At 35.1% G+C, this 12,895-nt stretch overlaps 2 protein-coding genes across 2 annotated transcripts; one reads left to right on the top strand and one right to left on the bottom strand.

The window, feature by feature from the left end:
- Positions 1 to 731: 731 nt before the first annotated feature.
- On the bottom strand, positions 732 to 2,511 carry LOC121395731 (small proline-rich protein 2D-like). Its single transcript, XM_041570008.1, has 3 exons — positions 2,246 to 2,511; positions 1,704 to 1,757; positions 732 to 962 (listed from the first exon to the last, which is right to left on the bottom strand). The coding sequence occupies exons 1-3, from the start codon at positions 2,418 to 2,420 to the stop codon at positions 919 to 921; spliced, it is 273 nt and encodes a 90-aa protein (XP_041425942.1). The 5' UTR covers positions 2,421 to 2,511; the 3' UTR covers positions 732 to 918.
- A 7,670-nt stretch (positions 2,512 to 10,181) lies between these two features.
- On the top strand, positions 10,182 to 12,500 carry LOC121395730 (small proline-rich protein 2B-like). The gene is made up of 3 exons (XM_041570007.1): positions 10,182 to 10,489; positions 11,232 to 11,285; positions 12,272 to 12,500. Exons 1-3 carry the CDS (start codon positions 10,258 to 10,260, stop codon positions 12,316 to 12,318), a joined length of 333 nt encoding a protein of 110 aa, XP_041425941.1. The 5' UTR covers positions 10,182 to 10,257; the 3' UTR covers positions 12,319 to 12,500.
- Positions 12,501 to 12,895: the final 395 nt, after the last annotated feature.

The following is a 12,895-nucleotide window of genomic DNA, read 5'->3' as shown; positions in this document are numbered from 1 at the left end:
TGCAGTGATAAATGACCTTTCACCATCAGAGACAAAAAAGTCTGGCTTTGGCAGATAACAAGAAAATACTACCTGATTACATGATGCTGACAGTAAAGTTGGTGGAGGAGGGATAATGATCTAGGGCTGTCCATGGTTCCATGGTTTGGGCTAGGACCCCTGTGTTGTATGAAAGCAAACCTTAAATCTACAACTTACAATTACATCTTAAAAATGCTGTGCCTCTTATTTTGATGCAATAGATTGGGGAAGGCTCTTTGCCCCATGCTCGTACAAGGTCTGTACAGAATTTACGTATGGAAGAACTTGACTATGACCTGGTCCTGACCTCAGTCCACATGAACACCTCCAGAATGAATTAGAACCCAACTGTTAGTCAATCCTTACTTCCCAACATCTTGTCCGGCCTCACTTATGCTCTTGTAGCTGAATGCTGAAAGCAATTCCCACCAACAATATTCCAAAATCTAGTGGAAAGCCATCTGAGGATGGTAAAAGCTGTTATAGCAGCAAAAGGAAGACCAACTACTTATTAATACACTTGGTTTGGGAATGAGATGTTGAACAGATAGGTTCATGTTTTTATTTACTTTACGACCAGAAAGGCAGCTCTGCATATCCTTACATAGTATACAGTTTCCTTGCAGGACTATGTAGACATGCCTGATATATTTGTATCCAAGTGTGTAAACTCATACCAGTTATAATTAAAAATACAAACCCAACTGATCCAAAGTGAAATAATTTAATGTTACAATAATATCCAGAGCAGGATAGATACAGTAAATCCAGGAGGCAAGCAATTTGATACTAACAATACAGCTATGACAGGATAAGCAAACAGTAGAGGCTTTGGAAAAATTAAGACATTTGTTGGACTGATGAAATTCTTAGGTCCTGCTCAAAAGGTGGGAATAATCAGTGCTTTCCATAACATTGGCAAGGATGGCAAGGGTTGTGAACTGTTGAGAAATAAACAAAATTTAGAACACAATACATATCACATACATATTTATACATTCAGAAATGTAACTTTGTCTGTTATATAGGCATATAACTATATTCTGCTATAGAGAAATGTTATTATAGACCTCTAATTGAAAATGACAGTCAAAGGCAGTCATTATTCAGTATCGAGGTCCTTAAGTATTAGAGAAACAATATTTGCAACAATTTAAAGTTTGGAATACCTCAGGAACAGTCCTTATATAGTGAAGAGTAGTACAATATGTATATGTTATCATTAAAGGGCCGTTTCACATTTCTATTAGCCTTTAGTATACTGTAGAAACTTATACAGAAACATGTTAAAGGGATACTGTCATGGCAAAACATGCTTTTTTTTCACAATGTATCACACCAATATTACAACTAAAAAAAATTAGGGTTAGAAATGGAATTTTATATGGTAGAATGAATTATTTACAGTGTAAACAGTGTAATTTAGGAATAAAAATAACACCATAAAAATAATGACAGAATCCCTTTAAGACATTTTGCAACTGGCCTTCATTTTTTTGTAAAATCTCTTTTCTGTTCTCCTGTTCTCTAATTTTAAATTGAGTTACAGTAGATATCTAGCTCATATATCAAAAGACATACAAAAAAAGTAATGTATATAGCTTGTCTGCACTGCAATTATAGCGCAGACTCTATCAATATTATATCTCCTCTACATAAAAATATATATGGTAAATATTTACCTTTTTGGGTACAATGCACAGTCTGGCAATGGTAATGCTGGGCAGGTTGGCAGGCTGGAATAAAAACATTACAATTGAAAGAGATTCTATTGAGTTTATAATTCTGACTCAGTTTATCAGATTAACTACTCTGTATGTATATAATTACATTTATTACATGATCCAGAAAATTAGTAATTATGGTTAAATAAAACATAAATATAAACCAATTTTTTAGGGGGTTCATTTAGTTTGAAATAGTAAAACTGAATAGTAAAATGAAAATTACACTGGGCAGAAAAGTGAAAGAGCACAGAAATGAAGTTTAAGGAAGAAATTGAGAGAGAAATGGATACATCATAAAATTAAAAAAAAATCTAAACAATCACAGACATAGCAGCTGTTTAGCATTACAGAGTGTTGTTGACTTTTTGTCTTCTTTTCTGTCTAAATTGCATTCTTAAAGAGTATAATTCTAAATATTTCTTGTTTCTAATTTTGTATTTAGGCCCACATATTGCAAGTTGAACTTTTCAGTAGTACTGTATTTGTATGTTACTTACAGTCATGGCATATGGTTAGTTGGCATGGATCTTTGCAGATGACTTGAGGCTGGCATGGATCTTTGCAGATAACTTGGGGCTGACATGGATCTTTGCAGACGACTTGGGGCTGACATGGATCTGGGCAGTAAGTCTTCTGCTGGCACTGGCTGCGGCCTCCTTTGACTCCAGACATGGCAGGTGTTTTGTTTAGTAGTATCTTCTGAGAAACTTGGAAATTCCCTGATATATGTTTGTTTGATCTGGAGCGACTTCTTTATATATCAACATATACACATTCTTCAGTTGTCTGTAACGCTAATCATGCAATTTATAGCATCATGTGCATTCGTTTGTGTAATTGTTTTACAAGAGGAATGAAGGCAATAAATATAGGGGTAGTTATTAAAACAAAAACATGACTCAGTGTTAAAACTCCAGAGGAAATATTAAAATTCTTGGGTGAAAGATTTGATTAGAATACTGCGTGTGACATGTAAAGACAAAATGGAGAAACAGCAAAAAGAGGTCATTTATGAATGCAGCTGTAAGGGTGGATGCACTAAAATTGTTGTATGTACTGACATCATCACGCACGTTTTGGCGCAAAAATTTGCCTATAAAAGGATGCCAGAAGCCTACAGCCATTGCCCGATTATAGGTTCTACTTTATTATGTTCCTGGGTGTGATATTGTGATGTTCTGATCTTGACTTTGGCCTGTATCCTGACATTGAACCTTTGCTGCCTGAACTGATATTTTGCCTGGATTGAATACTCTTCTTATTAACCCCTTGTTACCACGAGTGTGTAGTGTATTGGAGTCTACAGCTTCCTCCTTGGTCCACAACTCCAAACTGAGCCTTCGGGCCCTGACACAGCCATAGTGTGCAAAGTGCACATTCAGTCTTAATTCAACCATTACCCATAACGCAGTGTAATATCCCCACAATTTCCAAATAATTGTAAACCAGGCATTAAAAAGCATTCGTCTATCACTTTAATTTAGTCAGCATGGGATTTTTTTAATGTTTTTCAACCCACAGAAACCCACAGTATCACCATGCTCTACTATACTATACAGTACTGTTTTATGCTGTCGAATTCCGCACTGTTTACTGCTGTGGGTCACTGCACTATGGTCATTGTGCCATTTACTGCTGTGTCACATGCCATTATCTGATAAAATGTTGGACACAAGACTCTAAACAACTCTGAAGAAAAAAGCCTGATAACTGATGCAAGGGATTACAACAAATAGAAAAAATACAGATAAAAGAAAGAAGTACAACCTCGAAATTGCACTTTGCAGTGAGTGAAAAATATGCTCATTAATATTCTGAATCAGGTCAGGAGGAAGCCCCAACCATGCACACAGCAAATATGTACATAAAGACAATAAAAAATAGAGTCATTGAGAAATGAATAATTATGGTCCTCTATAATCCTGGAGACCTATTTGAAAGAAACAGGGAGCAATCTATATTCCACCTCAGTGCTAAGAAATGAAATCAACAGAAGACCTTAAGGCACTGTGGTACAACTAATTATGTATACAGGGCAGTCACGTGGCAAACAAGGTTGGAAAGCAGCAGTTAACAGTAATATGCTCACTATTCAAGGCATTGATCCTACCTGGGAATTTAAATCAGATCCTTAGGAGAACTGTTTTGTCATTCATCTTTTGTGAATAAATACTGTAGCAATATTCTTGTACATATGTGAGCTTCTCAAATATATTCAAAATATCTTAAAATTCTGCTAATTTTCAAACTGTGATGTTTGTAAGCTATTTTTTACATAAATTTGTGCCAGTTTTCTTTATTGCAAATAGTCTGCATAGTTTACTTCATGCTATCGTTTTTTGAATATTTATCCTTACATGATCACATACTTTCGAAGTTTTTTATATTTGCATAAGTAAAAAAATGTCATAATCCAAAGAGAGGCAAAATCTTTCTCTTTAAACGTATGAGCAGAGCATTTTTATAACTCTTTTAATTTTCCAATTATTGTTAGAAAACCTGTGGCCAAAATCCAAGCTTTGATGCAGCATTTGACATTGCTTTGCTGTTCCTATAATTGTTCAGGAGCCATCTATTACTGCTAGAGCTTGACAGGACATTCATAAAACTGTACTTCATCTACTTTTTTTTAAATTTCTTCATTACAAAATTTTTTTTAAAACGAGGAGTAGTTTAATGTGAGAATTTTTACCAAAAATTTTTGATTCCCTTCATTTTTACACTGTTTTCTAAGTTTCCTTAATCATATTAAATTACTGTATATATTTTGACATGACACCCAGAATAAAGTATGAAAAACTAAAAAAATCAAAGTTTAAGAAAGCCTTGTTTAATAAATATTCCCCTAATTCTGACTCTGATCTCAATAACTGATGGGATTATTGATTCAGAAAGAAAAAAGTTCACCATAACAAAATAGCCTTTTGCCCTATACATTATTATATTAGGGACACTCACTCAGGCTATACAAGGCAGAAAATATGATACTCTATTTTTATCCCCTCACAATCATTGTCTCATAGTTTGTTTCTGTTAAGAAAGGTTGCACTAGAATGCCGATCAACAATAGCAATATTCCTGCTTAAAGAATGTGTTGAATTATAGTATTTGATTTTAGTATTAATTATAGTACAGTATTAAAAATTTACTTCTGTTAATTGTTAGAGTAGGCCAGTATAAACAGTTAATGATGGGCGAATTTCGCATAACGGCAAAGAATTCGCAAAACACATTGAAGTCAATGGGAGTCAAAATAATTTTGACTTGTGTCAATTTTGCCTCGAGCGACAATTTTTATACGCGCTACTATTTGGTCCAAATGCATTAAAGTCAATGGACGTCCAAATAATTTTGCAGAGTGTCGATTTTTTGCAGGCGAATTGTTGCCGCAGTTTCGCAAGTTAATTAGCTTGCAGCAAAACTTGGAAATTCACAGCGAATTTGTGTCTGGCAAATTTATTTGCCTTATAGGAAAGAGGAGGAAGCGCACTGAAAGGGTCACCGGATCCATTGAAGTTCAATTTCACAAGGATATTTGGGTTAAAATCCACTTTTATTATATATGATTAAAAGCATATATCATTCCAAAGGTAGAAAGTAGGGCAGGGTGGTGCAGTATAAGGCTTAATGCATTTCGTGACAGTGTGAGTCACTTAATCACTTATATAAACATTAAAGGAATAGTTCAGTGTGAAAATAAAAACTGTGTAAATAGATAATAAAAAATGTTTCTAATATAGTTAGTTACCCAAAAATGTAATGTATAAAGGCTGGAGTGAACAGATCTCTAATAAAACAGCCAGAATCCAACTTCCTGCTTTTCAGCTCTATAACTCTGCTAGTCAACGACTTGAAGGGGGGCCACATGGTGCATTACTGTTCAGTGAGTTTGCAATTGATCCTCAGCATTCAGCTCAGATTCAAAAGCAACAGGTATGACCCATGTGGCCCCCCCTCAAGTCTCTGATTGGTTACTGCCTGGTAGCCAGGGTAACCAGTCAGTGTAAACCAAGAGAGCTGAAAAGCAGGAAGTAGTGTTCTGACTGACATGTTATATATCAAATCACTCCAGCCTTTATACATTACAATTCTGACTAACTAACTATATTAGAAACATTTTTTATTTTGCACAGCCTATCTATTTACCCAGGTTTTATTTTTACACTGAACAATTCCTTTAAAAGCAACAGGTGATATCAATTCGCTAAAAGAATCACAGTCAGAATCGCATCAATCAATGTATGAAATGTAGACATATTAGAAAAGTGAAAATATGATGACTAATTAAGAATCAATAGATAAATAGGTAGATAATTAATCAATAGATTAATTAAAAGTATATAAGTAGCCCACAAGGATTAAGTAGTTCATTAAATAATAATGTATAATACAAATACAATAAAGCATAAAATAATTGAAAAATTGTTGAAAAATATACCAAAATGAAATTATATCAAAATGAAATTATATAAAACAAGGTAATAAGTTGACATATATAGTACACAAGATAGACTGACAAATAAAGGGGTAATATAGAGGTAATATAGATTAAATGCGAATAAGAGTTAATATGGAAGCCTAGTCAATAAAGCAATTAAGTTCCCATTCTCTATTCAGACTCCTAGGTGTTACCATATCCAGTTTGAAAATCCAAAAGCTTCTTTTCTCAAAAGGGATATCTCTATGTCACTTTTCCTAATTCCTGGGACCACCCTATCTATGACTTGAAAAGAAACACAACTTTTGCCCGCATGTTGTTCAATCAGATGCTTTGCAACCGCAGAGCTCTTATCTCCTCTAGAGGCACCTCAATGTTCTGAAATCCGTTTTCTAACTGGTCTACTGGTTTTGCCAATATATTGTATGCCACAGGCACAGGTGATCAAATATATTACATGTTTGGTGCCACAATTTCATAGAATTTGATTTTATGTCTATAAGGGGTTGTAAGTAGCTGAAAATTCCTTCGAAGGCTTCATCAGGGCACAAGCATGACAGCGTGTCCTGCCCCATCTATAACAGCCCTTGACACTAAGCCAACCAGAAGGCCCCACTGGTTTGGGATCTAAAAACAAACTTGGGGATAGAACCAATACTTTTCTCCCTCTTTAAAACAAAACCAGGTTGGGATGGTAACTTCGTACTCAAAACCGAATCCTGTCTTAAAACACTCCAATGTTTTCGCACTATTTTCTATAAATAAGAAATATCCCTAGAGTATGTAGTGATGATGCAGGAAACCGAACTGGTTCACGAGTGCCCCGATTTCATGTTAGTGGACGTGTTGGGATATTTATTTTTTCCAGAATATGTGTTGTTGCAAATTTTCGTACACCTTCTAATAGATCACATCGATTAGCACCCACCGCTCTATCATATGCTCTTTTAATGTCTACCTGGGCATACCCCCTTTGTAGAAAATGATCCCACAGGGACATGGCTTGAGAGTTAAAGGAGCCCCTTGTGTTACAAATCCTATGCAATCTTAGGAACCGACCATAAGGTACCCCCCGTATAACATGCTCAGGATGGCTACTGTTTGCATGGAGTAAGGTATTGCAAGTAATGGATTTACAATACAAAACAGTATCAATAACGTCTGATTTGGATATAAATTTGATGTCAAGATAGGAAATCTCATGGGGGTTCATTTCGCTAGTGAATGAAATGCCCCAACCTGTGTTTTTGCAATAGCATACAAATTCATCAACCAAGGACTTGTCACCCTCCCAAAAAAGATCAAATCGTAGATGTACCTAAAATAAGATTTTTACGAAAAGGATTCCATTGCAGCCCCTCTCTGAATGAGCCATTGAACATGAAATAGTTGGTACTCAAAAGATAGTATAGGGCCTCAATCAAAAATTCATTTTGTACATCCAAATATAATCCAAAATGTGTCAACCAAAAACGAATGGCTGATATCCCATTATCATGATCTATGGAGGAATACAATGCAAATACATCTAGTGTTTCCCAATTATATGTTGGCTTCCAATTGACACTTTGGATTTTGTTGATACAATCAATACTACTTTAGGGAGCCAAAAAAAGATAGGAATACGTGGATCTATTCTATTCAAAAAGGTAAATTCGCTGTCACTCAAAATAGATTTAAACTTGGGCCATTCCAGTAGTTTCAATAGCCTAGTACGAAACACTGGGTTGGATCACTATCAAGAATCCGATAAGTTGCACTATCATGTAACTGTCGCAATGCTTCTGATTCGTAATACTCCACATCCAGAACCACCACAGATCCCCCCTTTCAGCATTCTTGATGACAATGGATTTATTAGTCTAATAAATTCATTGTCATCAAGAATGCTGACAAGGGGGATTTGTTAAGGCCTTAGCCTCTTGGTCATTAAAATTGTCGAATTATTGCGAACAGAGCTGCTTTTATTCAACTTACATAAATCCGTAGTCACAAGTTTCTGAAATAAATAAACATATGAATTTATTTGCCTATAACTATATATAGTATTTTATCTGCCATCATAGTGATGAACGAAATTTTTCACCCCATCAAGTGTATAAAAAAACATTGACTATGCTTATGGAACATGGAAACCTTACATTTGGTTGATGCTAGCATTATTGGGCAGAGATCATTCAGGAATGTGATTATGTGAGAATTATCAGGTGATCCCTGCCTGGCAGTACCGACACCTGCCACAAGCAGTGCATGTTGCACTTGTGATTACTTTTGACTCTGCTGTTATGGCAGTGGGTATACTGGGGAAAATAGAAAATATGGGGGAATTCTCTGCTTTAAGAAGGCATTTGAGTTGCTTTACAGTTGTCTGAAAGAACTTTTACAAGTGCTCGAAGCCACACCAGTCATGTGTATGTCAGATGGGTCCACAATTTCTTTTGTGTAACTTGCTGCATTGGAACTCTAAAATTGATGTCCATTGTATACGGCAAATATATTCATGAAATGTATTTCTGTTGTTTAAAAAACCACTGGGACCTTATCATTACTCCATCCATATCCATCAAAAGAGTCAAATTTTTGGTGGAAAAGAAAATGAAAATGCATCTTCTAACGTTACCAGGGCCTCTTGGCAAATGCAAGTGGGCAGGTATGTAACCCTTGTTCTGCAGGAAAGGTACTAAATTGCATTACAGTAGTTACATAGTTACATAGTTACATAGTTAAATCGGGTTGAAAAAAGACAAAGTCCATCAAGTTCAACCCCTCTAAATGAAAACCCAGCATCCATACACACACCCCTCCCTACTTTCACATACATTATATATACCCATACCTATACTAACTATAGAGTTTAGTATCACAATAGCTTTTGATATTATGTCTGTCCAAAAAAATCATCCAAGCCATTCTTAAAGGCATTAACTGAATCAGCCATCACAACATCACCGGCAGTGCATTCCACAACCTCAATGTCCAGACTGTGAAGAACCACCTATGTTGCTTCAAATGAAATTTCTTTTATTCTAGTCTAAAGGGGTGGCCTCTGGTATGGTGATCCACTTTATGGGTAAAAAGGTCCCCTGCTATTTGTCTATAATGTCCTCTAATGTAATTGTAAAGTGTAATCATATCCCCTCGCAAACGTCTTTTTTCCAGATAAAACAACCTCAACCTTGACAGTCTACCCGCATAATTTAAGTTTTCCATCCCTCTAACCAATTTAGTTGCACGTCTCTGTACTCTCTCCAGCTCATTTATATGCACTGCATACTCCAGATGAGGCCTCACCAGGGACTTATAAAGAGGCATAATTATGTTTCCTTCCCTTGTGTTAACTCATCCCTTGAGTTAATGCCCTTTTTTATGCAAGACAGAACTTTATTTGCTTTAGTAGCCACAGAATGACACTGCCCAGAATTAGACAACTTGTTATCTACAAAAACCCCTAGATCCCTCTCATTTAAGGAAACTCCCAACACACTGCCATATAGTGTATATTACTTCTTCTATGTGTGGATCTGCTTGAGTGTATGGGTATATAGAGTGTATAATATATGGGTATGTAATCTATTTTTTGGAAACCTGTTATTCAATAAGCAGCCAAATATGGAATTGGCTACTATTTAACACTGAACATATAGACTTACATGCAAATACCCAATGCAAGTGGTAAGAGGGGCACTGCTTATACAAGCCTATACCATCATATCATAATTTTTGTCTTTTTTGCTAATTTTCTTTATAGTTTACACATAATTTAACAGTGTTTTGGCAAAAGCAACTGATATATTCATCCAAGTATGCTGGTATGTGTCCTCTAGTCTTTAAATACCAAGCCTATATTTATTAATGTTATTTCGCTTGTAAAACAATTACACAAATTAAACAAATGCACATAATGCTGTATATTAAATGATTAATTTTACAGACAGCTGAAGAATGTGTATATGTTGATATACTGCATATATAAATATATAAAAGGAACCACTTCAGATCAAACAAACATATCTTAGGGAATCCAAGTGTCTCCAAGTGTGTCAGAAGATACTACTGAACAAAGCACCAGTCATGTCTGGAGTCAAAGGCGGTCGCAGCCAGTGCCAGCAGAAGACTTACTGCCCAGATCCATGCCAGCCACAAGTTGTCTGCAAAGATCCATGCCAGCCACAAGTTGTCTGCAAAGATCCATGCCAGCCACAAGTCCTCTGCAAAGATCCATATCAGCAGGTTGTATACAAGGATCCATTGCAACCACAGTTTGTCTGTAAAGATCCTTGTCAACGAACCATATGTAATGACCGTAAGTAACATATATAGTACCAATGGAAAGTTTTAATAATAAATCCAGTCTAGCAATCAACCAATGAACTAGAGCTTTATATTGTTTTCATCTCAATCTCGATCAGGTTACGACAGGTCCACAGATGGAGATAGAAATTCAACCCATGTTGAATTCTAGCCAGCTGCTAGAAACAACATAATGCCAGTGCTTGGTCAGATTATTGTTTTGGTCAGGACTAGGTTTATTATAACATTTTTTATGGTATCTTCTTTCCCTTTGTGCTGTCTGCATTCTTCTACCCTGCCCCACTTTTGTTCTGCTATTCTGTCAGAACAAGTTAGTGGTGGGGTCTGCTACTAGAGCTTTGATTGACCTTCTCTTTTAACTCCACTTCATACAATAGGGATAATATTTAGCACATCAACATATGGATGATTTTTTACAGACTGTACAGACTACAGACTCACTGATGAACACAGTGTCCAACATTTCACACTTAACAAATGCCTAAAACAATCTCATCTGCTAAAGTAATGGAGAAATGACAATCTTTCTATGTGCCAGTGTATGTGCTTTTCATGGATTTGTATGATTGCAAGTATGTCAGAAGGTACAAATACAAACAAACAATTTGTTTTTTCTTAAATATATTTTATTTATAAATAGTAATAAATGATTCTCTTGAACATGTTATAATAGACTGAAGTAGAATTGTAAACTCAATAGAATTTATTTTCATATATTGTCTTTTTTCTGCCAGCCTGCCAACCTGCCCAGCATTACCATTGCAAGACTGTGCACTGCCCCCAAAAAGGTAAATAATTTCCATGTATATGTTTTTGTACAGAGGGGATAAAAGCAGAGTCTTAGCTTTTCTATTTGTGTCCTTCTATATTGAGACTTAAAATCTTCATAGGCGATCACAGGGATAATGTAAAAGCATTGGGCAAATATTTTTTATAATTATAATTAATTATATAATTATAAGAAGCATGCAAAGTAAATTTTATGGTAGATGTAAAAAAAGGTTCAATTTCTGTTGTCAATACCTCTTTAAGGAAAAAGATTTATCAGAAGGCTAGATTTTTACTGTTTTCAGTTCCAAAATGAATGACTACGGAATATAACAAATTATTACAAAAGCTACAGAAAATACAAAAATGTCAACAGTAACAGTAAGGGGCAGATTTATCAAGGTTTGTAGTGAAAATTCGAATTTTTAAACTCAAATTTCGACTTGGAATTTTCTAGTTTTTTTTGGGCAAAAACGGTCAAATTCAAATAGGGAATTGTTAAAATTTGATTAAAGATTTTTTTTAAAATTCTAATTTGATTTTTAAAATTTATTGAAGTTTTAGCCTATGGGGGATGTCCTGGGATCAATTTGGAGTTGTTTGCTGCCTTCCTGAAATTCAAGTTTTTTTCAAGTTTGAGGGTCAATCCCATCACCCGAGTTTCAAAAATTATAATGCTTTAAAAAATTGCAATTGGTTGAATTTCGAGATCATGGGAGTTTTAAATAACTCCCATGAACTCAAAATTCGACCCTTGATAAATCTGCTCCTATGTGTTACTTTTATACTATGAATTATTCAGGTAATTATTACGTAATTAAAAGTATTATGAACTAGTTGGCTCCAAATAACTTATAACCAATACAAAGCAGATTTTTAAAATATTCACTGTTAGTGATCTATATCACAGTACGTTACCCATAAAGAATGTGTAAACCTTTCTATGCTATGGTATTTATGGTTTTAAAATTTTATTAATTTTTATTAATATTTTATTTCTCAACAGTTCACTGTGACCCTTGCCATCCTTGCCAGTGCTATGGAAAGCACTGAATATTCCCACCTTTGGAACAGGACCTGAGAATTTCTTCAGTCCACCAAATACCTTCAATTCTTTCAGTCCTCTACTCTTTTCTTATCCTATCATAGTGTTAGTATCAAATTGCTTGTCTTCTGGATATATCTAGTCTGTGGTGAATATTACTGTTCCATTAAATGATCTCACTTTGGCAAAATTTGGTTTGCATATTTTATTGATAAGTGCTATTTAGAGTAATAAGAAAATGAACATAATTCTAGGCTATGATAACAAGTATGACCTACAAGGGAACTGCGTGTACTGTGAACACAAGCAGAGTTGCCATTTCAGTCCAAAAAGCAAAATGAAATAGAAACAACAATGCTGAATTTATCCTGACTGTCAGATAATTCCTCAGTGTTTGGCTGCATTTGAGTTTGGGTTTAATAGAAGTGTGAGGTTGGTAAGAAAAAAATGTGTGTTGGCATTCAAGTTAGCTGGGACTTTTAACAGCTACAAGAAGGCCAAGAAAGCATGCAAAAAAAAGCTAAAATAGTGAAGGAACAAGGTATTGCAGTGAAAAGTAAAATTAATATAAAATTATTATAATTT

The sequence above is a fragment of the Xenopus laevis genome, chromosome 7L (assembly GCF_017654675.1).
Source record: "Xenopus laevis strain J_2021 chromosome 7L, Xenopus_laevis_v10.1, whole genome shotgun sequence".
NCBI lineage: Eukaryota > Metazoa > Chordata > Amphibia > Anura > Pipidae > Xenopus > Xenopus laevis.
Note: the sequence above shows the minus strand (reverse complement) of the source record. Positions and strands in the feature narration are given on the sequence as shown.